The sequence below is a fragment of the Strongylocentrotus purpuratus genome, unplaced genomic scaffold (assembly GCF_000002235.5).
Source record: "Strongylocentrotus purpuratus isolate Spur 01 unplaced genomic scaffold, Spur_5.0 spur5_scaffold_3, whole genome shotgun sequence".
In the NCBI taxonomy this organism is placed as follows: Eukaryota; Metazoa; Echinodermata; class Echinoidea; order Camarodonta; family Strongylocentrotidae; genus Strongylocentrotus; species Strongylocentrotus purpuratus.
In genome coordinates, this window is record NW_022145609.1 from 28,897,513 (window position 1) to 28,924,019 (window position 26,507).

General features: G+C 35.8%; 1 protein-coding gene across 5 annotated transcripts; it reads left to right on the forward strand.

The window, feature by feature from the left end:
• Window positions 1-25,480, forward strand: LOC591690 (ran-binding protein 3). 5 transcript variants are annotated; one of them, XM_030996255.1, is made up of 17 exons: window positions 69-240; window positions 3,527-3,603; window positions 4,804-4,846; window positions 6,766-6,849; window positions 8,029-8,067; window positions 9,106-9,192; window positions 10,433-10,488; window positions 10,620-10,632; window positions 11,815-12,151; window positions 14,251-14,347; window positions 14,767-14,844; window positions 15,527-15,566; window positions 16,736-16,854; window positions 18,132-18,255; window positions 20,258-20,400; window positions 21,881-22,121; window positions 23,601-25,480. In XM_030996255.1, the coding sequence occupies exons 1-17, from the start codon at window positions 204-206 to the stop codon at window positions 23,666-23,668; spliced, it is 1,683 nt and encodes a 560-aa protein (XP_030852115.1). In that variant the 5' UTR covers window positions 69-203; the 3' UTR covers window positions 23,669-25,480. The 5 variants fall into 5 exon arrangements, with proteins under 5 accessions (XP_030852116.1, XP_030852118.1, XP_030852115.1 ...); XM_030996256.1 differs by lacking the exon at window positions 10,433-10,488 and having other exon boundaries at window positions 1-240; window positions 9,109-9,192; window positions 10,564-10,632; XM_030996254.1 differs by lacking the exon at window positions 10,433-10,488 and having other exon boundaries at window positions 70-240; window positions 10,564-10,632.
• The last annotated feature ends 1,027 nt before the right edge of the window (window positions 25,481-26,507 follow it).

A 26,507-nucleotide genomic window follows, 5' to 3' on the forward strand; every position in this document is an offset into this window, starting at 1 on the left:
CCTTTTTATTTCACAATGCAGTACGTACTACTTACGTATGTATACTATTCTCATCAAGACTAGACCCCAAAAGACAGGTACAATTGATCAACAGTAGTAGCATTGCTAGAATCCAAGCAACGTACCGCTGTACCCGTTATTGCGTTTTACATCTATCTTTTGATGCAGTCCCTTTACTGGTTTGACTGTGTAAATCAACTAAGATGGCGGAATCTCAACCGGTTGCAACTGCTCTTGCAGGTTCGTATTATAACAATGGCTTGTTTAATTTTTGTACTCCCGTTACAACATATTTGATGATTTTGTCATGAATTATTAATTTGCCGTTGAATATTGTTATAAACTGACTCAGATTGTTGGATTGATTGGTGATAACGGTGCGACATGAGTGCGACTGTTGAGACTTTTTTTGAGAGTGTTGTGAAAAACCCGCGCTAATGCCAATGGTTGATTTGTTATTGTGCCATATGTAATGCGTTTACTGAATTGGTTCAATGTTACTCGCGCTCGCAATGCAAAATTGCAATGTGCAAAGTCTTGGACTTGGATACAATTGGGGAATCTATGAGTATTCTGGTGAAATAAACCATTGCTCAATGCTCATGCATCTGCCTAAAGAGCTCAGACGCCAAAGACGTCTGAGCTCCAGTGCAGAGCCCGGGTAGGAAAACGATTCTAACAGCGGGTTGGGTCACATTTTTTCGAAATGTAAAGAGGTTTGTAGAATCTAGGTCTAATTACAATTTTGACTTGGGGTCTACAATGTCTTCGACTCCTCTGGGCATCTGTCCAAACACTTGAAAATTTGAAATTATAATTTGAAGAAGTCTTTAAATGGAAAAAAAAGGTGATTCCTCGCCCTAACCCGATTCAGCGCTTGTTCAGAAGCCTATATGCAAAATTTGACCCGTAACTCCGGCGTGGAGAACATACCCAAAATGAAGTAAATATTCATAAAATGTCCAAATAAAGATCATAATCTAAAAGTTGTTATGTTTATTACCTGTTTCGTGTCAATTTTCTTGTTATTTTTGGAGTATTTTTCAGAAAAACATTGATATTAGTATACACTTTTTCACAGGTTTCATGGCAAACCGCTGCACAATACAAGTGCATACCGATGGTGGGTTGCGGGCGGGCGCGCGCCTGTGTGAAGTTATTTACCGTAATGAGGATCTGAGAAATTACGGTAGATATCTGATAATAATCATTACTTCAAAGTTCAAATGTTTCCAAGCATTGAATTTTGATAAACTTGTCCAATCAAAGTTTCACCTTTACAATAATGAATATAGTCGGATTCAAAAGTTAGTTTTTTTTCTCGCAGCTACTTTAACAGAATCAATGGAATCACTTTTTCAGATGCTCGGTGCGAAAATTTCAGAAGCGTTATAGAATGTATTATTCTACTTTCTAAACACTTTTTCTGCCTCTGCCCTCGGAAGTTGGTGCTGGAGGCACTATAAATGTTTTCAGGATGTCCGTCAGTCCCTGTGTTTATCCCGCTCTCTTGTTATCACGATATATGAATTTCAAACTTGATGATTGTATGTATAACACTTGGAACATGATCTGATATAGACTAAGAAGTTCAAAGTTCATAGAGGTCAATTTATTAAATTACAGGTTTTAGCTTCATTATCGCAATATCTAAGTTATGAACATCTACATGTAACATGATGATGGGGTGTACCACCCTAGGCCTAGGGAGATGATCTGATTATAATAATCTTCTTCTTCTTCTTCTTCTTCATTTGGTATTATACATGTAATGGATATTAGTCAAATTTGACCATTGTTGCCAATTTCATCGCATCTCTTAATGTCTTGGTAATGTTATTATTTTTTTCCAATCTCATTTAATATAATATTAGTCATAGTCTACCCAGTGTTATGTAACAAAAAACAAAAACAAAAAATTATTTCAAATTAAACCACGATCCGCACACAGTTCCAATTCACGCTAGCCCTGTCCTTTCTATGATGCCTTCTTACCAGCCCAGCGAGTTACGTTACGCCGTACGCTTCTCGGTTGATAAACTCAACCTAGGTCACTCTGGCATAGACAAAGGGGCGTCGTGTACCTGTATGTTTAGAGGGTTTATTTATTTATTTGTTAACGTATATCAGGAGAAAATCAACTGCAAAAACAGGCAAAAGCAAAACACTTGTGGGCTTTATTAGTTTATTTGAGTTAGTACATGAGATTATTTATATAGTGCATGACTTTTAACTACTATTATTATTTTATTTGTTTTAATTATTTGTTTGTTTTATTTTTATTTTTTTATTTTTTAAAAATAAATTAAGAGGCCTAAATAAGAGATAGGTATAAGTATGGTATGTCAAAGGTCAGAAAAGAAAACTTCTTTGAAATTTCAGGTTTTCAGTCCTGTTTCAATATTTTAAATTTAAAACTGCTTCAAACTTAGTGATAATATGCATAAAGTAGTTAGATATTGAGAATAACTACATGTACATGTAAGCATATGATCATCAAAGTCAAATCCATGAAATTCTTGTTTTTTAGCAATTGTTTTTCGCGATATCTAATTTTAAAGTATCAGTTGAAAAAACGGACCCATACCTTGATACTGAAATGTATCACCAAAGAGCAGGGTTTCAGAGGGTCCAGATGTGGATTCCATAAAACCTTAAAGGTACGAAATATGGGAAGCCATTCGGCGAAAAATTATCAGGGTCATTCATATAGTCGTCATATGAAGTAGTTCAATGTACTATGAATCATTGAAAAGATGGACAGAACTTGAACATATTAGTCAATTTTCAAATAAAGGTGGTTTTAGGTCTATATCTGAACTAATGGGAATAGTGACAATTAAAAAAGGAAGCAAAGCCTTCCAGGCAGTCTGTATTGACATGCGCGGCGGTTCGGATGCGTACCCGGGTCTGGACGTTGAGTAGCCCTGCCAAAGTGGGCTGAAATGATTAGATTTTAGGGTTGTTGGGACAGAGGTTAGTGGCCATTAAATTCTATGTTTCTGTCTCATTTAACAAATCTCAATATTTCAAGGACACTTTGAGCCGTAAACTTCAAACCTATACCTTTACAAGTACATGTAAATGTATGTAACACCTTTAGGGAGATGGACTATAGTATGTCAAGATGTTGGGGTAATACTTACATTGTAAGTCACCCAAAGAAAATTCATGACAAATAAGGACAAATTACATGTACATGTATATATGGATGGAAAAATTTCTCTCGAAAATTACGATTAATTTGCTGAAAAAAATCGTAAAATGGCTTTGTGGCTTGCTGTGTCTCGCATGTGATGTCACAAATCTTGATGCCCTACAGAGAGGAACGCTGAAGGCAGAAAATCTGGATATCAAATAAACATTTATGAGAGATGATTACTGCGGGCCCCAAAGATATTTTGAAGAGGGAAGTTATATTTGATCAGTAAGGCTTCCCCTTTGCATCGATTCAAAACACTTTTGAATCTTTGGGTGGCTACTTTAATAAGTTGGTGTCTGCATGTGTTTTATTATTCCTGTATAGGAGATTCGTGTAACCCTGAGCTGTCTAATGGAGAGGAAGCATCGGTTGCTATGGACCAAGACAAACAAGGCATCAAGGTATACCTCACACAAGCTCAATTATCACTATCAAAATAATGTTTATTATAAATAAATTATATTTTGTTTAAACAATGCAACATTAAAAGAAGAAGAGAAATAGTGCTCCATATAAAATCATGTCATTTCTTAACATAAGAGATATTATAACAGGCCTTTAAATCCTGATTAGACTGAAATTTTGACCAGATTTGAATAACAGTGAGATAGGACTAGGGTATGGTTTCCGGAAAGAAGTGAGTCTTTGAAACGTTTTGCTAATATTAGTAACATGTACATGTACCTGTACACTTAAGTTGAGAAGTTGGGCATTTCAATTCCAAAAGCAAATTGATGTGGGTGATTAATACTAATTTTTGATCATGCCAATAATAAGGATAATAATAATGATGATGATGATGATGATGATTATGTTGATGGTGATTGATGATGATGATGATGATTATGATGATGATGATGATGATTATGATGATGATGATGATGATGATGATGATGATGATGATGATGATGATGATGATGATGATGATGATGATGATGGTGATGATGATGATGATGATGATGGTGATGGTGATGATGATGATGGTGGTGATTGGTGATGAGGATTATGATGATGATGATGATATTCATAGTTCAGACACTATGCAAATGTATTCTACCCTGCTGTACTACTTTTCAAGTGGTACTATAGTACTGTTCTTTCATAGGTAAAGTAATGTATCAATGTCTTGTGTAGGCCATGACATGATGCATGAAATCCAAATACAGATTTATGAAAAATTACATTAACTTGTCATGTAAGAAGAAAGCCAAATTAAAAATGTTGAGAATTTTCTAAATAAATGACAGCTAGCATGATTGTATCAAATTAGTTGATAACATTCTATAGTAGAATTGGGGTTTGGTAATTAAAACCTAGTGAAAAATAAACATACATGTACACGTGTGCTTTACGATTGCTATCCAGTTGGGAATACTGCTATATATATATATAAAGCAGTCTAGGATATGAAAAAGGGATGAAGGAAGGAAGAAGGATGTAAGGTTTAGTCATTACTATTAAACAACAAAACACATGTACTATAATAGATGTTCAGTACAGAGAAGGATTTCAATACACTAATATGATCTTTTTGTACATTTGAATTGCAAATCTCTGAAGAATTATTGATGTAAACATGGTGTTTATTTTTGTCTTCTCAGCGTCCAGCAGAGCAGCAGATAGGACCTGATGATATCAATAAAGGTACTGTGGCTCTCTCTCTCTCCCTCTCTCCCTCCCCCTCTCACTCTCTCTCTCCCCCCCTCTCTCTCTCTCTCTGTCTCTCTGTGTGTGTGTGTCTCTCTCTCTCTCTCTCTCTCTCTTTGTCTTTCCCTCAACATCATGTCATATCATTCACACCCCCTGCTAAGTCACATGTACATGTACTTCCAAGCAAAGTTCATGAAAGAGAGAGAAGTGTTGATTAGTTACAAATCATTTTACTTTAAACTTTTGTTTTTCATTATGTTTTTGCAAGCAGTGATTTTATGCAAAATGGGCATTGAATCTTTCATACAGTGTACATGTATTTACTCGTAAATGTTGAATAGTACACTTGAAATATTTAAGTATACCTGCCAATATATTCAACAGCACATTAGTGATAAATGAATAGAGAGCAGCTAAAAATGAAACACTCCTAATAGAAAAGGAGCCTGTCTTACAAGAGAAGATATCAATATTACTAGCTGCACTGACATTTAAAAAAAAATGAAATGTGACATTCTTATCAAAATTGCTCAAATTACTAGTGTATTACTTTAAACCAGAGACTTTTGTACATGTAATTTTTCAGACTATGAAGGCATTCCACATCTTTGAGAGTTTACTGCCCAAAATTATTTAATAAAAACATTGATTTTTTGCTACTGGGAAAGTGTATTGCCAGTAAAAAAATTGCCAAAGCCACCTGTTTTAATATAGTAAATATTAATCCACATAGCCCTAAAGAGTTGTCCTATATTTCTTCATAAACAAATATTATCTTGACCATGATATCTTGTATGATATGATTTAGGACATGTACAGTGCGACCCAGAAAAAACGAAACCAAGAATTATCGATGTTTTATCGTAACTTAATCACAATTTATAATGAATAAATGACACATATTTGTAAAGCTTAGAATATCCTCTTTCATTTGATGCAACTCATATGATACATATTTCACGCATGAGTGATTGAAAGTAACTTGAAGGAAGGAAAACGAAAAGTCATTTGGCGGGCGGTATCTGAATTTTGAAGAAAAATTAACATTTCTAGAAAATTCATTTTCTGCTCTTTCATATGACACCTCAATCAGGAAAAATTGAGCCAGGAATAACAAAGTTCTGTTTGTGTAAATTGATGCTTGCATTTCCATAATTTGATTAAACAATTTTTTTTTTCACTGGCTGCCTGCCTTATAATTATAATTATAATTGTGATTAAGTTATGATAAAACATAGATAATTCTCGGTTTCGTTTCTTCTGGGTCGCACTGTAGTGTGAGGGTTAATCATAACATTTTTGGCACTTGATTCTTGGAAGGAAGAGAGGCAGGAAGTACATAATTTAGCTTCAATGAATTTGCTCCAAAACTCTACAATCTCCAAATACTTGGGGATTTCAAGAAGATTATCTAACGATCCAGGCACTCCTGTGTTAAGCTAACCAATATTTAAAGGTGCCATTGAACTTTTTGACATTATCATGAAAGTTGTCAAATATTTAATCAATTGGCTAATTGTGGTTCCAGCCTACAAAGTGATTGTATCTTTATCTTCCCGTTTTGTTATCAGTGTATTTGGGTAAAAAGGAAGTTTTAATATTCTTCGAAATGCCGGATATGTCAAGGTTTTGCATGTATCATTAATGACAAACAAAGTGGTTTGTCATCAAATGCAACATCCTCTTCTGGTGCAGATATTATGTGATGTACATTTATGAATAACCATGTACAGAATCCAGACATACATGTATGTGTGCAAGTTAGTAAGGTGCAGTGTAGTGTTAATTCTGTATGATAATATACATGTAGTTGTATTAGAATGTTACAAAACAAAAGATCATCATCTCATTGTCCTTTGTACTTGTTACTTTAGCATTTGTCAGTAGTCTGGTTTTCTCTTTTGTAATCCTAGAATTCAAACCAGAAGAACCAGGGGAATTCCCTAAGGCTGATGATGATGTCATAGCACAGAGAGCTGTCTTTGCCCCAAGTGCATGTATGTCATAAAAACCAATTCATCTCATTACTATTCTATGTATACTGTGAGAGGAATTGAAGAATTACTGTCAGTCTTTGTTTGTATATTAAAGGCTGCAATCTTGTTCAGAGTATTTAGAGTGCTTACTTATTATGCTGCCTTCAGTTTATATTTACATCTTTTGAATGTGGCAATTTGTTCTGTTTGTCAAAAGTCTTTCTTTTTTTAAATGAAAAATAAATGTAAATAACTTTTAATGGTGGGACAAATTATTCTTGACGAGATCGAAGAGAAATGAATGTTGAGAACTAAAAATGAATTATTCACATCAAATTTTAGATAGAAATGTACATGTACATGTACAACATTTAAGTAAAGAGCAAAGAATGCTTAAAATAAATAAAACCAACGATGATGGGTACATGTACATGCAGTACATGTGGTCTGCTAATTGTGTTTTCAGTGATTGTGATTTCCAGGAAGTTTTCATTACTTCACACAAATATTTTGCTGATAACACACAATGTATTATTACTTCAAATTCAATTTCATTAAAGGGATCGTTTAACAATGTTAAATCTGAGATACACGGCCCTACGTGTCATATGTGTCTGTGATATGGTGTAATTTTGAAGCCCTAAAAAAATCTCGCTTCATAATGATCAAGAAGTGCCTCAAAAAAGTAAAAAATCTTTGAGTGACCAGTTTTACCATACTCGTTTTCCCCAATAGACTGTAGTGTTATGAAAACCGTCAGGTGAACGGTTTTCAAAATTTGTAATTCCAATCATAAATATCTTGATAATCAGACAGGCGATCGGCTTGTAAAAGTCATTGGGTTCCTGACTGACCTAAAGGTTTATAATTATCATTGCATCATGAGCTAAATCCAGAATTTTGTTTCAGAATCTGGATCCCTTTAATAGAACTTTACTTAGGCATTGGTTTAAATGTGCATTGATTTATTGTACACATTTGCATGCTATTATTGGCAGTGAGAAATCCAAATACACAGGGATCATAAGTGATTGAGCTTTTGGAAATTAAAAAAAATCTTTTGGCACTGTTTGATGAAGAATCAATAACAAGTACATTATTTAAGGCATTGTTTTTTAATTACAAAGACACCAGAAATCCATGTACTATTCATCATGCTATTATTATTTGAATCTATACTGGTATATGTTTGTATTACAGTTCCAACAATGGGGGAGGAAGATGATAATGCCATTGATGGTGAGTGCTGTGTATCACTTCCTTGTTACATCTAAGCTAACGAATGTGGAGAATTCTCCAGTAACATACCAGTTAGTGTCAAAGAACTTGTCAATTTGAGATTTCTACATGCATATTGTCATGTTATATTCATAACTTTGATATTGTAAACTTTCCAGTTATTTGATGCATTTTTAAATTATTTTTTCTTAATTTTAGTTTAATAGGTAATTATATAAAACATGTTTGACATAATAATTACATATTTTTTTTACATAGAAAGAAATTAGAGGTCTTGATTGAATCTATGCATGTTATTGAGTCTGCACAAGTATATGTGAACAAGCAACTGGTATTTTTTTGGAACATTAAATGGAGAGGGTCGTCAGTTTCCATGTGCAGAAGGCCATAATTAGATGACACCAGACTTGGTGGAAAATGGAAATACCATTAATGTGTGTACAAGTCTGCACACGTCAAACCCGTAGTCTCTCAGAGAGTCTTTGGTGAGGGAAAAGTGAGATTACAAAAGGCCTGTCAGTCTTTAAAAAGAAGGCTGATCCTGGTGATTGACAACACCTGTTGTTGGGTAAACACCCTAATGATGTCAAATTTCCCGTAGGCCTGTCTTTATCAGCTCGAGTTTGCCAAATAACCCGCTACTTTAACTATCCTGATTGCAAATTAACCAGTTAATTTACATCTTCAACAGCCGGCAGTTGCATTTAGCGGGATATTTGGTCGAGAAAATATCCCAAGAAATCTTGGGTCTTGTTTCCAAAATATCCTGCTATTCCGCTAATTTGCGCCCGTCCGAGGATGTTTATAATGAGCGTATCGGTCTGGTGAAGACGCAATTTTGAGCTTCGGGATAATATCCCGATAATATCCCGAGTCTGAAATTAGCAGGTTATTTGGCAAACTCAAGCTGATGGAGACAGGCCTTATGAGAGCCCGCTCTTACATGTACTTAAAGGGGATAGTATTGTGATCAGACATGTACATTTTATGGAATGGAAGTGAAAATAAAGAGTAATGAAAATGTTTTTCTTAATTCAGAAGATGGTTTTAGCAAGCCTACTTTCAGACTCAACCCACCTACCCTGATCCATGGACAGGCTAAATCAGCTCCTACATCAAATTCAGGTAAGATAATCTCTCTGATTACATCTAGAGCATTATTATAATAAAGTCGAGGTCTGGTCATGCGATTGCATTGTGAAAGAAACAGTGTGGAATCGCTATAAAGATGTATATGGGACTACACGAAAATCTGTCCCTATTTTTAATGCTGTTACACGCCATATTTAGAATATTAAGGCATTTGAAGAGCCATGCTTATTTTTTTATTAGGGAACATTCTTAAGCTGATGTTCCTTTTCAGGGAACATCCTTTAGCTGATGTTCTTCCCAGAACTCAACCTTCTCTTTAATTGAATTCCCAAATATCTACTTGATAATAAAAATGTCTCTTTGTATTGCACTGTTATCTGCCTCGGTACAAAACATAGTTAAGTACACAACAAAATATGCTCTACACACAAGCCTGTCCGTGCAGACGAACGAGTGGTTTCCAAAACCACATTATAGCCGATTTATCATAAGTGGCTTTAAAAAAAACAGAGTTATGACTTTGTAAGACAATATCTCTGATTGTTTACATGCAATAGCCAGTGAACATCTGGGCCCTGTCTTACAAAGAGTTGAAATCAATCGCAACTTATTTACGATTGATATAATCACAACGATGTACATTGTAGAGAAAGGAGACTGCAAACTTTTGAATGATAAGAGGACTTGCGATTGATTTGGATCAATCGCAACTCTTTGTATGACAGGGCCCTGGCCTGGTCACGCTTGCCCATGTACTTATTTTACATTTTGATTTGAACGTATTATTATATTGTCGGAAATAGAAAATAAAATGTTTGCTATGCTGCTATCCTTATATTTATTATGATTATAATCATGAATGTTGTTATTATTATTGGTGTTTTTAATTATTGATATTATTATGCTTCTTCTTCTTGTTATTGGTTTTATTGTTGATGTTAGTGTTGTTGTTATTATTATTATTATGATTATCATTATTATTGTTATTTTGTATAGATGGTGAGGAGAAAGAGAATGAAAACAAACCATTATTGAGACCTTCAGCTCTCAACAACCATGGGTTTTATTGTTGATGTTAGTGTTGTTGTTATTATTATTATTATGATTATGATTATGATTATTATTGTTATTTTGTATAGATGGTGAGGAGAAAGAGAATGAAAACAAACCATTATTGAGACCTTTAGCACTCAACAACCATTGGTTTTATTGTTGATGTTGTTGTTGTTGTTGTTATTATTATGATTATCATTATCATTGTTATTTTGTATAGATGGTGAGGAGAAAGCGAATGAAAACAAACCATTATTGAGACCTTCAGCACTCAACAACCATTGGTTTTATTGTTGATGTTGTTGTTGTTGTTATTATTATGATTATCATTATCATTGTTATTTTGTATAGATGGTGAGGAGAAAGAGAATGAAAACAAACCATTATTGAGACCTTCAGCACTCAATAACCATGGAAAAGGTGAGTTATTAACTCCAATGTTTTGTTTCTAAAGGCAACTTTGTGACAAACTACAGATTAAGTGCCAGGCAGTATCTATTACCTAGATAATTCACTTACGTAAGTGACAGACAGGTGACAGACAGAAATTTCCTGTGAAAATCCTGTGAAATTTCTCAATAAGGGAGAATTTTCTTGGTTTGTTGTAAGATTTTTTGCGGAATAATTGATGACAAACAGCGAATTATCTAGATAGCTTTTTTCTAGATAATTGGCTTCTGTCTGACACTGCCTATAGTGAATTTGAATTGAATTGAATTGAATTGATTTATTGTCCATGATATGGAAATTCATTGTTCACTGGTACAATTGTGTGTTACAAGGAAATGTACAAAATTAAACAGATTATAAAACATAATAACAACATAACATCAATGGCGTTTCATCTAAAAATAAGATCTGATTACTTGTATAGGAATGGAATGGAGGAAAGAAAAAAAATAAAAAGGGTACAGTGTCTACATTGATTGCCCTCGTTTTACCATACTGTTGAACATGTGAGTTGAATCTGGTATAAATGAGCGTCTGAAGCGTTCCCGCCTAGTGCGGGGAATGCAGAGGCGAATTCCTGAACGGTTGAAATTATAATTATAATTATAATTAGTGTGGTTCATTAATATCCGGACAAGTAAAATTTAACTTTAATGATAATACCGGTAATGATAATAAAAGGATCACATTCACGAAAGTAAGCACTGTCCTAGCGTTAATGGCTTCCAATGTGTAACCTCTATTGAATTCTCTAATATCCGTAGGCCAAAAATTTGATGACAAAATTTCACTGAAATTGTATCATAATGTGAAAGAGAATGTCATTTAAGACACATTTCTGCAAGGATTTTCAAAAAAAATGTGTTTGAAGTTGAATATTGATGAAAGAATACAAAATTTAGGTTTAATTTTCTGTGTACAATAGAAAACCCAAATTATGTATTCTTTTATCAATATTTATCTTCAAACACATTTGTTTTTGGGGAAATCCTTGCAGAAGTGTGTCTTAAATGACATCCTCTTTCACATTATGATACAATTTAAGTAAAATATTGCCATCAAATTTTTAGGGAATTTGAGACTCCCAACACTTCAGAGGGGCTTTAAGCGTATTGGTAATTTTCTTCTCTGTTCGTGTCCCTATCTGACTAGATGAAGGAGGAGAGGAGAAGCCCGTCAACCCAATGCAGCCCGATGGAGCTCACAGTGTACCCTTCGCAATGGCAGAGAACAATAGTAGTGAAACAGATAACGAGGCGAACAAAAGGACTAAATTATTCCTACCTTTCACCACCCGTGATACAAGTGAAAGAGACTTGGGTTTTGGTGTGTTTGGCAAGTTCCGTGATAGTGCTTATAGGATTGGATTCACGGAGCAGGATTGCCATGGTAACGCTTCTAATTCAGCCGATAAAGAACCCGATCCTGTCAGCCACGAGGGAGCGACGCAAGAGAATTACTTCAAGCAGTTTGCAAGTAAACATGACACGTAAGTAGGATCAATTTCTTCCTCGCATTTTAATATTGCAAATTGTGTATTGATTTAAAGGCAAAAACGTGATGAAATTACTGTAGAAAAAGAGAAATGCATCTTCACTCAAGTTTACCTCAAAGTGCATTACTTAAAGATAAAGTGAGTTATGGTCATGCGATCGCATTGTGAAAGAAATGGTGTGGAATCGATCTGAAAGTGTTGATTATGTAGCATATATATAAGTGTTTGTGTGTACTACAAGGTTCTGGAATCATCAAAATGGTAAGAAATTTGGCCCAGTTTTGGTGAAAGGAACAAGCATTGTACACAGAAAGCTGTATATGGGTCTACACAAACAGGTGACATAAACATGAGGCCCACATTTTTAAGCTGTAAAATGTCATATTTAGAATATGTAGGCATTTGAAGAGCCATGCTTTTCAGGGAACATTTTTTATCTGATGTTCTTCTTATTTGCATAACAACAATGATAGCGCTCACAAATTATTTGTCACCTCTTCCCAGAACTCAACCTTTTCTTTAAATTATGACTGGATTTAATGTGCAATATTGGTATTCTGTGTATATATATACATGTATCAGTCTGTGATTCTTTCAAATATGCAACAGGAAACTATTATTATGCTTGTAATTTTACAAGTCATGTTATTGTGGTTTAATACATTGCAGAATTAGCCTGGAGAATTGTAGCTAGTGTCAATAAACACTTTGCCAAAACTGCTAATTCATTTTTCTTGGCAAGGCAATACTGCGAGAAATGCCAGATATCAGTAATAATACTGCAGTGGGTAAAATAGGAATACAATTTGCTGTCAAATGCAGGAAATATTTGACCAGTTGGAGATGAGTCCAGTATTGTTTACAAATCAGGTTTGAAGTCTTTCCTGTGTTGGCCGAATTAAGACAACAAATATTATGATTGTTATTCCAATTACATTAAACAACTATTTTTACTTCTTGCATTTTGGCACCATTATTCATACTTAAATTTCCATATTTCCCTTTCCTCATGAACTGCAAGGTTAAGTATGATGTACTCTCTAGTTCATTTTGCAAAGCGTGTCTGACATTGATAAGCTTTGTCAAACTTGAGGAATTTGGTAAATGCAACCAATATTCTTAAAGGGGAAGTCCACTCTGAAATTAAGGTAGTTTTAATAGGAGTAGAAAAATGAGAGAAACAAGTCAGTGAAAGTTTGAGCAAATTCCGATTAAAAATAAGGAAGTTAGGATTTTTGAAGTTGTGATCAATCAAACACAAATTGGCAACTCTATGACGTATCATGCGAGCTCAACTTCCATTGGCTCAGTACTAAAAAAATCTATAATTGTCATTTTCCCTCAAGAAAAATTTTAACCATACATGCACCCTAAATATAATAATTGCAAATATGTTTCTATACTCCCCCTGCAAGGAACAAATATATATTCCGTCATCAATTACGAAGAAAACATGATTTCATGGAATATTATGCACAAAGCAAATGAAGGAGAGCTTGTATAATAAGTCACAGAGTTGCCAATTTGTATTTGATTGATCACAACTTCAATAATTCATAACTTTCTTATTTTCATTCAGAATTTGCTCAAACTTTCACTCACCTGATTTTCTTATTATTCTGCCTCTATCGAAACAAACTTATTTTGGGGGTGGACTTTCCCTTTAAGTAAGGTTGCGCAATACCTATTTTGTCAATTTTTTTTTTTACCTGCACGTGATCAATGTTTCATATACAGTCACTGTAGACAGGTGGCCTATATAGAGAGGTGGTCGCTTATACAGGTTTGACTGTATTAGGAAATCCAGAGTTAGAATAGTGGTCGAGCTTACCGAAGTTATGAAGTTGACCAAGGATCATTAATATGTTAACAAATATCACATAGATTTGAATTTATAGAAGAAAAAAGTTGATACGCATAAAATGTGATTCCTGTTTCTCCCGAGGGCCCCAATTAAAACATATGTTGTCTTTGCGCGCAAGGTGTTCAAAGTAAAAATATGTAAGTATCAAGCCCCTTTATATGGACAAAACCACAGTCATAGCATTCATTTATGTTCATTCTGAAGTAAGTTTTTTTGTTTTTTTAATTAGCCGAGATTTGAACAGTTCTGGAGACAGTCCAAGCAGTCTATCAAGCTCATCAGGATCATCATTCCTTTTCGGACAAAACATGAATGAAAGAGTAACGGTAAGACTACCATACCCTTACCGCCACCCCTTATCCCTCTCTTCCTCTCTCTCTCTCCCTCTCTCCTCCTCTCTCGCTCTCTCTCTCTCCTCCTCTCTCTCTCTCCCCCTCTCTCTCCCCCTCCACATTTCTCCAAACCGCATATTATGTTTCATTATGATGTCTCAAACATGAATAAACAAAAACAACAATTAATTATTTCTGTTATTGTATGTACCCAACATGATCAAGATCATCACTCTTGCTGACATTGAAATTTGACGCAAACAATAATCACAAACTGATTATTGGTATCATATTTCAAAGTCTAGGCTCATTAGGAGGAATGAACAGATACAATCTATTTCACAGAGGAACATCCATGTCAGAGTAAGAATAAAGAACATGTATTGATATGAATCCTTTGTTTTTATCATCAGAGTCCTAACAGACAAGAAGGAGAATTACAATCAGCTGGTGAATTAGTGTTTGGTAACAACCTTGCTTCAAGAATCAAGGTGAGTTTAATAATAATAATAATGATATTGGGTTCTTGTATAGCGCTCGTATCTGTCAGACTTGACACTCCTGGCGCTCCCGATTATTATCCTGGCCTTAACATGGCTGCCATTACAGCGCTCCAGCATTTCAAGGAATTAGTACCTGCCAAGTATCCATTTACATCACCTGGGTTGAGTGTGGCAAAAGTAGATCAATGTCTTGCCAAAGGACATAAGTGCAGCGGCAGGACTCGAACCGTGGACGTTGTGATCTACAGTCCGGTGACGTATCCACTCGACCATGACACCTCTCCCTCTCTCTCCTGAACATAATTCTGTCAACTTTGTGACTATTTTCAATTCAATTCAATTCAATTTTGGTTTTATTAAAAATATACCAAATAAAAAGTCCAAAGACTAACAGTAATTGGCTCACATTGTATCATATAAGAATGCATTAAAAACAGTAGATTTAAAAATTCAGTAATAAGTTAAAGTACATTGCTCACATTGTATCATATAAAATGCATTACGAACAGTAGATTTAAAAATTCAGTAATAAGTTAAAGTACGAAAAAATATCATGAACAGAAAAAGAAAAAGGAATGATTGTAAATTGTGATATACATGTAAGTAATTTTGTTTAAAAACAATACGTTAGATGACATGTTAAAATGTTTGTGTTTTCTTTTGCTTTCAGAGTGATGGCTTTAATGAAACATCCCCTGAGAAAACCAAAGGTGAGTGTACTCTGTTAGTCTTTCAGTCTCGTTTTTCTTTTGGAGGAGGCGTGATAGCTTAGTCGGTAGAGCAGTGGTCTCGTAATCCGGTGACCTGGGTTCAAAACCAAGGCAATGCGCTAGTGCCCTTTGGTAAGGCATTAATCCTCATTACCAGGTCCATCGGAGAGAACCTAAAGCCGTCGGCCGTCCAGTTGTTTACTTACAAGCATTTATGCTTTCTTAGCAGTCGGGTAAAATAACTACCACCGCCACCATCTAAACCTCAACACAAATTTTTGTAATGGAATATGAAAATTTAAATCTTGCACTTCTGCTCATTCTGGTCTGAGATTTCATGTTCAGCATTATTATTAAGTATTTGGTGTCACCTGTGCCTGGGAGGGAAAAAGCTGTCTGAATCACTGTGAACCTCAGTCTCTCCTCCAGCTTTAACTGATTGGGGGGGGGGGGGGTGCAGGTGGACTACTACAACAAACCAATTACCAAAATAACATATGCAACCGGCAGAATTTAACCCTAAGTACATGCAGCCAGCAGCCTATGCAACATTTTGCTTTGATGTTGTATATATCCTGATGATCTATTAATAGCCCAGTGCAGTTAGGTTTGATTATAAAGGGAAGATAAATAGATATTCTAGGTCACATCTGATATCCTGTTATTGATTTTATTGAGCTTCCATCATGAATATCTATAAGCTGTAATGTTGTGTCCAGAGTAATACAATTCTAATTCTAATACAGTCTTGTTTCCTTCCAATGATAATATAGTAAATGTTTTATAATGATAATAATAATAATATTCAGCTTTTATATAGCGCTTAATACATCTCGGACGTCTCTAAGCGCTTTACAGGTATACTATTACCCCGATCATTGGATTCAGTGCTTGCCCGCACACAATGTGTGCACAATCTCCACTCCCTGGGAGCATTCCAGCCAGGCGTTACTTGACGCTCAAAAACTGACCAACAATGACGGTCGCATCCTACTAATGTTTCCAAGCATTGTAATGTAGTTATTACCCTGGCATTAGCCGAGCAGCCCTAATAAAGGTGCTCTGGCATTCAAGAAATTTCTTCCTCCCAACATTTCCATTATGTATAGTCGTAAGTGTCCGCTATCATCTTGTTCACACCTATGTGTATTTGTTTTATTTTATTACAGAACAACAAACATTAGCCGAGAATGCAAGCGCTCTGGAGGAGGCCAGGGAGAGGATGAGGAGAAAGTTTGAGGATGTTGAGAGTGTGACGGGAGAAGAAGATGAAGAAAACGTTGTTCAGGTAAGATATTCGGCCACACAGCTTATACACCATACAGGGGGGTGTTTCATAAAGCTATGCCTAAAGTTACGAATGATTTTACAAATGAGTTGAATATGAAGAGCCAAATGGGATGCCCAAAGTTTTTCCTGACATTTTAACACAGTGTGACTGTATTTCCCACAATCTCAATTGATTTGTAGCCAAAAATACAATTTGCATTTTTTGAGGCCGCCATCCTAGTCAAGCTTCACTTATTATTGCGGTCTCCTGCAATTTTTCAACTGATAGTTTGGATAATACTTTAAATTTATAACAATATGTTATATATATATGTTCTTATATGTACATATGTAAAAAAAAATATATATATTTTGACTTGAAGTTATCATTGTTTGTATATTTTGTATTATACCTTACGTTTATGTGTTCTGTTATTATATTTGGAAAATTGCAGAAATAAAATCAAAAATCAAAATCAAAATGTTTTGTTAATTATGATAAGGTTAATCTACATCTGCATATTTCAACTTTAGCTTATGCAATTAAAAGGATTTGAGAATCCCATTGAGCTCTGCATATTCAAGTCTTTCGTAAATTCATGCGTAACTTTATGCACAGCTTCATGAAACACCCCCTATGTTTATTAGCTCTATAGATGCTAATGTCGTAGCGTGGGCCGGGCAATTTAGCAACTGCATAGAATGCTTCTTTAGGAGCCTCAAGGGTTATGATTGCTTCCAATCGAGCGGAGACTTCTAATTACTCTAGTGACCAGAATAGTAATGTACTTTAACATACTTCTTAGCAAAAGACAGTTGTTGGTATTATCTATTAGTATTGATTAGGAATTTTATGCCTCCGCTATGCCGGAGGCATTATTTTATTCTACTTTTTATTTACTTCCATGAATATTTTATTGTATATATTATAATAAGTTGTAAAAAGTATTCTTAACTCATATCCTGCCATAAGGCTGCTTGCACTCTACCGTTGTAGTGCTTTGTACACGTGAGCACGCTATCGATTGGTTGCTTCATTCGTGCGAGCGAGCTACCGCTTATCTGCTTTGTGCATGCATGCTCGCATTCGTAATCGCAGTTATTGTTCATGCCCATTGCACTGTGCCTAGTGTTCCGCACGCAATAGTACCATAGTACCGTTCATCTCAAAATTAACTTGCACAGGGGGATTTGAGGCTTGGCACAATGGGGATTAGCCCTGTGGCATTAGGCTGTATTCATTATGGTAGGATAAGAGTTAAAAGCTTATTTGATTGTTTTCTTCTTCTCCTGCAGTCCCATGGTAAGCTGTTTGTATTTGACAATGTGAAGAGGAATTGGCTAGAGAGAGGGCGTGGTCAGATCAGATTGAATGACAGCCGTCAATCAGCACCAGACTCCGCCTTCCAATCAAGACTAGGTAAATGAGTTTTCTTTCATTGTCTAAGAGATTCAAATCTTTGTTCCCTTGTAGTTTGTGGAGGTGTCATGGTATAGTGGTTTATTCACTTGACTCTCAGTCCAAGGGTTAAGGGTTCAAATCCTAGCCTGGCTCTAATATCCTTTGGCAAGATTAATCTACATTTTCCACTCTCCACCCAGTGTAAATAGGCCTGTCCTCATCAGCTCGAGTTTGCCAAATAATTTTTTTCAGACTCAAGATATTATCCCGAAGCTCGAAATTGCGTCTTCACTAGACCGATACGCTCATCACAAACTAGCTGGGACAGGCGCAACTTAGCCTGCTATTTCCCAAAAAGCAGAATATTTTGGAAACAAGACCAAGATTTCTCTGGATATTTTCTCGACTGAATATCCTGCTAATTGCAACTGGGGGCTGATGAAGACGCAAATTAACTGGCTAATTTGAGATCGGGATAGTTAAAATACCTGTAGTTTGGCAAAATCGAGCTGATGTAGACAGGCCTATCGAGTACTGGTGCAATTGTTGGTGTAATAATAATTGCTGGGCCCTCAAGAAGAACAGTGGTGATACTGATGATGCTTCCCTGGGTGAACAAAATTATCATAATTAACTTTATAGGTATCCCTATTGACTAAGCAATCTTTCTCTGTCACTCTATAACGGAGTCTCGATGTCTGTGCCCCTAAGATTGGCTTGATAGGATTTTCTAGCGTTTTTTTCTAATGCTTTCTGATACTATTCCTGATATTCTAGAGTAAACGTGCCAAAAATCTAATTAAATTCTGAGCAAGATCAACATAATTTTTAAAAGAAAAGGCAGCCATGTCATTTTGACATTGTAAAAATGAAGGTTCCCATGTCTGCACAATGAGATTTTAGGCATGAAAGATAGCATATGGAGGTTTGTGAATAAAATCATTAAAATTTAAATTTCTCAATATTAATTACTAACTTTTTGCATGAATATGTATCACAATGATAAAGATGAAACTCTACACAGTTCGTGAAGTAATATTGATGTTATTCCATTTGAAAGGTAGGCTTAATCTGTGTGCAAAGTACAAGAACTATGTATCTTGCAACTTTATTAGAGAATGCTTAAAGGTATAGACCAGTTTTGGAAACGCCCCCCTCTCAAAAATGGAATGGAAGCTCTTATTACCAATCATGTGAAAGAATATGTTTTGACTAATGCATGATGATACAAATTTTCCCGGGAATCCGCGTACTAATTGATATATTTGGTCAATTATCATATCTATCCGGCCTAGATAGATATCGCATAGTCCCACATACATCTTTCTGTGTACAATGCTTGAAACTTTACCAAGACTGGGCCAAATTTGTTATCATTTTGATGATTCAAGAACCTTGCAGTACACACCAATACTTATATGCTAGATGATCAACCTTTTCTGATCAATTCCACAACGTTGCTTTCACAATGCAATTGCATGACCAGAACTGGTCTTTACCTTTAACACCTGAACTATTACAGTAACTTGTGTTTTACTTGAAATTAACTGCCTGTCATTAAAGATAAAGGTGAGTTCTGGTAATGCGATTGCATTGTGGAAGAAAAGGTGTGGAATGGATCAGAAACAGTTGATCATGTAGAATGTAAGGATTGGTGTGCACTGCAAAGTTCTGGAGTCATCAAAATCATAATAAATTTGGCCGAGTCTTGGCAAAGTAACAAGCATTGTACACAGAAAGCTATATATGGAACTACACAAATGGTGTCGGGGTTACCTACCTTGATTTCCTTATCTTTCTATGCTCATTACTCAGCCATTACACATTTTCTACCATAATTGTTTGGCACATGACATTTATTTGTAATCTTGAACATTCAGTGTAAGTTTCGTTTTTTTCTGTGAGAATTCATTTTCTCTTTTTTACCAGAATTCAAGTTTATCTTGAACTATTTACTTGTTTGTCAGATGAAATGAACTGCCTGTCATTAATCCATCTGACACCCCCTGTTTGTTTACAGTGATGCGTACCCAGGGCAGCTTGCGTCTGATTCTCAACACTAAGATCTGGAGCGGAATGACGATAGAGAAAGCCACCAATAAGAACCTACGTATATCTGCAATGGATGCAGAATCTGACACAATTAAAGTCTTCCTTATTACGGTAAGTTCAGAGCTGCCAAGTAGTATGTGTTTTTTGGGGAAAATATGTCTGTACGTTTTGCTGTGCCAAAATACGTTTTTTGAAAGTTCTGAGTATGGCTGTGCGAATGTGGCTAGCGGCTGGCTGTGAGAACGAGCATATGCATAGTTTTGCTATTGCTTTGTGTTGGCGATTCCTGCAGCGTGCTCGCATGTACATTGCACACAACACAGGGGATATCCACCACTCAAAGAAGCACATTTCCCCAGGCCATGTATACACACGCAAATGAGATATATCAGTGCACTGCACTACACACACCGTGTCAGTACAAGAAAGTCCCGATTTAACTTCCCAAAATTCATCCCAAAAGCCAAATTTTGCTGTCAAAAGTGCGGAATCAGAGCCATATTTCCAAAGCTCACGAGGGGCTAAGCCCAGTTTTAAGAAACAGCCTCACCAAAAAAGCGCTAAAAATCAAGAAATCAGCGATTTTGTTACCAGTTTTTTCGCCCATTCGCAAGCCCTTCGAATGTGATGGTATCTTCAAAGAGCCAAATAAAAAACAAACACCAGACCTGCTGATGCATTGACTTATGTACAAAGTTGATTTCAACTCCAGACTTGCCTTGATTCGAACGCAATGAAGCACTAATGGGTGCCGCAACTTCGGCATAGAACATCATCGTGTGTTGCGCCACAATTCAGCAGCCCTTGTACTCATTGACTAAAATTCTGTGATGTTTTAGATAAAGGATTTTTCTGATAAAATAGGTAAATATATTTAACAAATCATTTTTTTGATTTTTTTTAAGTGACAGGTCTGCAGCTCTCAATGATTGAACGCGTTTTTATTCAAAGAAAAATGATTGCAATAGCATTTTATAGGGAAAATAACAAAAAACATTAAAAACAGGCAAAATCTGTTTTGTTCACCTAAAAATATGCTTTTTCATGCTGAATAATATGTCTTTTGAAAGTGACAGGTTAGCAGCTCTGTAAGTTCTTTGTCTACAACATGTGCATCATGTTTTGACTTTCACCAGCTAAGTCGCGAATATGTAAGTTGTTTGAATTAAAGGTAATACAAAGTTTTGGGACGGGGTCATGAATTTGGTTCAAGTGAACATATTGGAAGCATATGCGATTTTACAGTGTTCAATAATCGTCGTGGCGGTTAAAATCGAGTCTAAAGTGATGAAATTTGTAAATAACAAACTCTTTATGTTGTATAGCTCCCTCTCAAGACTGATATTGCTTTAGCTCTAAAACAATGTTTCTTGACTACAATCGACCGATTTGCTATTCCCATCGGGAATTATTATATCAGAACTGCATATTCTGAGATTTTCATGGTCGTTATCAGATTCAGGCTTACCCGCAGACAATGTATGCCCATTCTCCACTCCCTGGGGAGTGTTCTGGCCAGTCGCCATTTTACAAGCGCACACTTGCTCATCCAACCACATTAGCATCGTTATTAATTATTATTTACTTTCAGGGTACCCCTAAGGATATAGAGCAGTTGTTTTGTGCGATCGAGTACCGAGTACAAGCATTGAAGCATGTAGAAGAATCCGAGCGATCGGACGTGGAGGAGGGGCAGACGGGAGCGCAAGATACCAAAGATGGAGACTATGATGAGGAGGATGAGGACGAGGAAGACGCAGAGGATGACGATGAGGATGATGATGAGGACAGCGAGGTGGCGAAGATCTGTTCTCGTGATAGGAGTAAACCAAGTAAGTCAAGAGGGAAGAGTTCGGGGAAAATGATAAATGTAGACATTGTAAGTATTATGCACGTATAACATTATCACAGTAGACCCCGTAGAAGGATACTACATCGCGGTTCGGTGAGTAAAAGGAGGGGCGGTTTCAGGGAAGAGTGAGGGGAAATGAAAAATGAGAATCCACAGGCTTGTATGGACAAGCAAATCTTGGGGAAAACCTGTAATATCTTATTGGAAATCACCTACAGTAAAAACATTGATTAGTACAGATGTGGCCAGAAAGGTAAACTACATGTGTTTCTGATGTGATATTTTCAGTTTTGTGAAATACAAAAAAACATTAAACAGATGATTTTTTTTTTAAATAGCAGACATCCTATAAAAAAAAATGAGAGACAGACTTCCCTCATACTTATGTTTTTAAAAGATTTGTATTTGTTTAAAAGACCCCTTGATTGTAAAGGTCTGTGATTTAGGTCTAGAAAAGTAAATCTGATTTGAACATGTGCAGAGCACCCATAATTAAAGAGAAAATTGTAAGGTGCTCCCTTTTGCATACTAGCTTAACCCTTTAGCAACTACTTGTATACCGTCCGAAACCTCCCCTCCTTTTACTCACCGAACGGCCCGTCCGCTATTGTCCGTTTTCAACGCGCTGTAGTATCCTTCTATGGGGTCTACCGTGATAATGTTATACGTGCATAATCCTTACAATGTCTACAGTAGGATTCTGCATAGAAAAATAGCCCATGTTTCATATTGATCAGAACAATGTAAAAGTGAGAGCAATATTGCCACATCTTCCAGTGAGTAATAGGCCATTTTTACAACATCTCTAGTTGCTAATGGGTTAATAAGCAACAAACACCATACAAGCATCCTGCATGTGTATCCAAAAAACATTCCTTTTTCTTTGGCCTATCCAATTTAATTTGGATTTCTGGTAGACAAACTACAAATTACATTACCCGTAGGTTGCAAATGGAAATGGATGATATTCAATAATCCAAAACATATGCTGTAGGGAATGTGAAAGACCAAAGGGGCAGAGCCGGATGCCTGTTGTCAAGTGCATTTTACATGCTACCTATTCAAACCATCAAGCTTAATGTGTCTATGATTTTCCCACCAAAAGACAGACAAAAGTTCATTAAAGGGTCATTCAGTTTTGCAGCAGTATACCACATCAGTTGTTTTAAAAGTGTGTCCTCTAGTAAAGCTCTCTGTTATGAGATACAGAAATTTGAAGCATAAAACACTTTATGTTGTCAAAATTATTTGCCCACCGTGATTAACCTATTCATATCTGAACGAGCCTAATTTGGACCTACGAAAACTTCAGAGGGGCTTTAAGAATGAACAATTGCGATATTTATTTGGGGCTATTTTTATACTGGTAATTTTACTGGTAATATAAGTCATTCGTAAGTGCCTTGAGAAAAGAGTAAAAAATAATGACTTTTTAATTTTGTATCTTCCTCTTTATCAGCATCTCCCAAGAGCACTGAAGGCAACAGTGCATCGGCTTCACCATCGTTACATCCAGAGGAGTCATGAGCTGTACTGCAGGGGGGTGTTTCTCAAAACTGGTCATCAGTGACACATGGCAGTTGCTGTGATAAGCTACTGTAATCCTTGCTTCTGATTGGTTATCAGCAGATTTGTCACTGATATTTGTCATTAGTCATTGAAAAAAGGCTTTGTGAAACGGGTCCCAGGTCTAGCTAGTCTGCATTCTCACTTGGATTTTAAACTCGGGGACTTTTCATTTAGGGGGAAGATAAAATAACATTCAGAGAGATTATGAAGCTGGGCATTATGTTTGTTGTAATGTAAGTATAGCTTGGTTGTCGTTCATCCTTCTGATGACCGGAGGAGATGACCACTCTCATCACCTGGGGGGCCTTTCACAAAACTTGTCATCAGTGACAAATGACAGTTTTTGTTATAAGGTACTGAAATCCTTGCTTCTGATTGGTTATCAGCAGATTTGTCACTGATTTTTGTCATTTGTCATTGAAAAAAAGGCTTTGTGAAACGGGTCTCAGTTTCATCACTGGGTCCATCAGGTTTGTCGGTTTGGAGGTGGCTGTAGAGGCTTATTTAAGACACAAGTCTTCTTGGGCAGTGAGGACAAGCCCACAGCTTGGCTATGCTTATCATTTCATCATTATAACTTAAATTATTCTAAAAGCTTGATTCTAAAACTCATATTCTAGTTTTAATCAGCTGCCAAAGAGGACTGACCAATCACAATTTCAGAAATTCCTATGCATTTTGTAACAAGTTTCAGTATGCCATATGGGATACATGCTATGGCAATATTTTCTTTAACAACTAATCGCCAGATTGGCGAGATTGCTCCATGGTACAGCGGTGGTCTCGTAACTGGGAGGACTCGGGTTCGAAACCAAGTTGATTTGCTAGTACCCTGTGGTAAGGCATCAATCCTCATTACCAAGTCCCTCTGAGAGGACTTAAGGCCATCAGTCCCCTTGTTGCTTACTTACAAGCATACACATAGCCGTCAAGTAATGTAGACCCCCAATTAATCAAACCATAGTGTCATCTGGGATACAAGAATATGAGTATAAAATCCATTTCTTGATTCAATAGGTCATTCAATTAGAAAAATCATAGGACTAGTTGTGAATGGTTGATATTAATCTACTGTTTGTGTATCTTTGTGTTTCTCCATTATCACTCAACATTCCAGTGCTCCCCGGGGAGTGGAGAATGTGCATACATTGTATGCGGGTAAGCCTGAATCCGATGACGGGGGTAATAATATATCTGTAAAGTGCTTAGATACATTGTTGTATCAATGTTTTATTCATCCTAAAAACTAAAGGGATTTCACTTTATCATCATGAAACTTTTGAGGACCATTGCAAAAGTTGCATAATTTTATGGGTATACCAAAGGTGTTCAAGTTATTTAACTATAAGGAATATGAAATCAGATCAAATCCTTTTTTTACCAAGATTCATTTTGTGAATGAACTATTCCAAGTACTGAGTGATATATGAAAAATCACATTTTTGTTCAGTTTTACATTTAGTACATATAAACCTTGTAAAGAATTAACCACAAGATATGATACTATGCAGCAATGGGTACCAAATGACTGATATGTAGTTAAAAATGTTGATTTTAGAAGTCTATTTATCTCATTTCATTATAAAATTGTCCTCATAAATTTTGTTTACCAGTATTTGTAAATTTTCTTTATATTTTGAAGAAGATTGGATATCAAAGTAAATGAATTTTCTCTTCAGCTTGTTTTGTATTTCTTTTTTCTACCTAATAGATAAAGCAGTACTAGTTTGTATTGTCTATTGCTAGTACTGTGGACACAAAATAAATAGATTGCATTATAAGCCTAGAAGCACATGAAATATCCTTCCTAAGACAAAGCTGTTTTTTTTCCCTTTTATTTTTGATGGTACATCAGTTCGAATGAAGGCTAATTGTAATGATGGCCTTTAACTATCTATACAAAAAAGGTTATATTCTTAAGTTTAATTGCAGAATGAAAAACAATATCATTCATGTATTATGGACACATCAAAAATTGTCCATAATAAACTTGCCCATTCCACAAGGCCTAGTCGCATTAGAAATCCTATTTTATTTTCGATTGTGGTACTTGGAATTTATTTATAAACCAAGCATTGAATTTGCATAACATTAAAAAAATGTTTTTCACTTTATTTTTTGCTGCAAAATGCCATATTTGTCCATGCAATTTTTATTAACATTATATTTGTTTGATAATGTGGAAGAAATGAATGTAAAGAAATTGTTGCCATTTTGAAGTTGAAAGGTCAATTTGTTGAGCCATTGTTGATTTCTCTTTCTGTTGAACAATGATCAATGAGCAATGTTAAGAAGTCATTGTACTTTCTCTTTAATATGATCCTTTGTATAGTTCCAAGTACAGTGAAACCTGTCTATAAAGACCACCCAAGCAAGGGAGACAAGAAAAGTGGTCTTTATAGGCAGGTGGTCTTTATGTACAGGTTCCTGTAGTACGTGTTTCAATGAGAAACCATTCTCAAAGGGAAACACAAAATGTGATCTTTGTAGACAAGTGGTCTTTCTATACAGGTGGTCAATAAAGCAGGTTTGACTGTATATTGTTATGTGCCCAGCAGAAGGGTTCCAATGGAATTCAGGCCAGCGGATGTACGTTACTCGAAAGGTGCATGTTAAAGCTAATCTTGAGCTCTGGTATGGGAATCATATTTTGAGAGAAAATTGCTATGATTTAATCTGGATTGTTTATCCTGCAGTATATTGGTTGTTTGAACCAGTAAGATAAAAACAAACGCACAAACACTTATCAGGCATCATCTTCGATAAAAACCGCAACTCCCATATGCACATAGTGACC

Coding starts and splice junctions, on each gene's coding strand:
- LOC591690 (XM_030996255.1), top strand. CDS start 204: ATGGCGGAATCTCAACCGGTTGCAACTGCTCTTGCAG. Junction 4,847..6,765: donor ACCTGATGATATCAATAAAG/GTACTGTGGCTC, acceptor TTGTAATCCTAG/AATTCAAACCAGAAGAACCA. Junction 8,068..9,105: donor AGATGATAATGCCATTGATG/GTGAGTGCTGTG, acceptor TTCTTAATTCAG/AAGATGGTTTTAGCAAGCCT.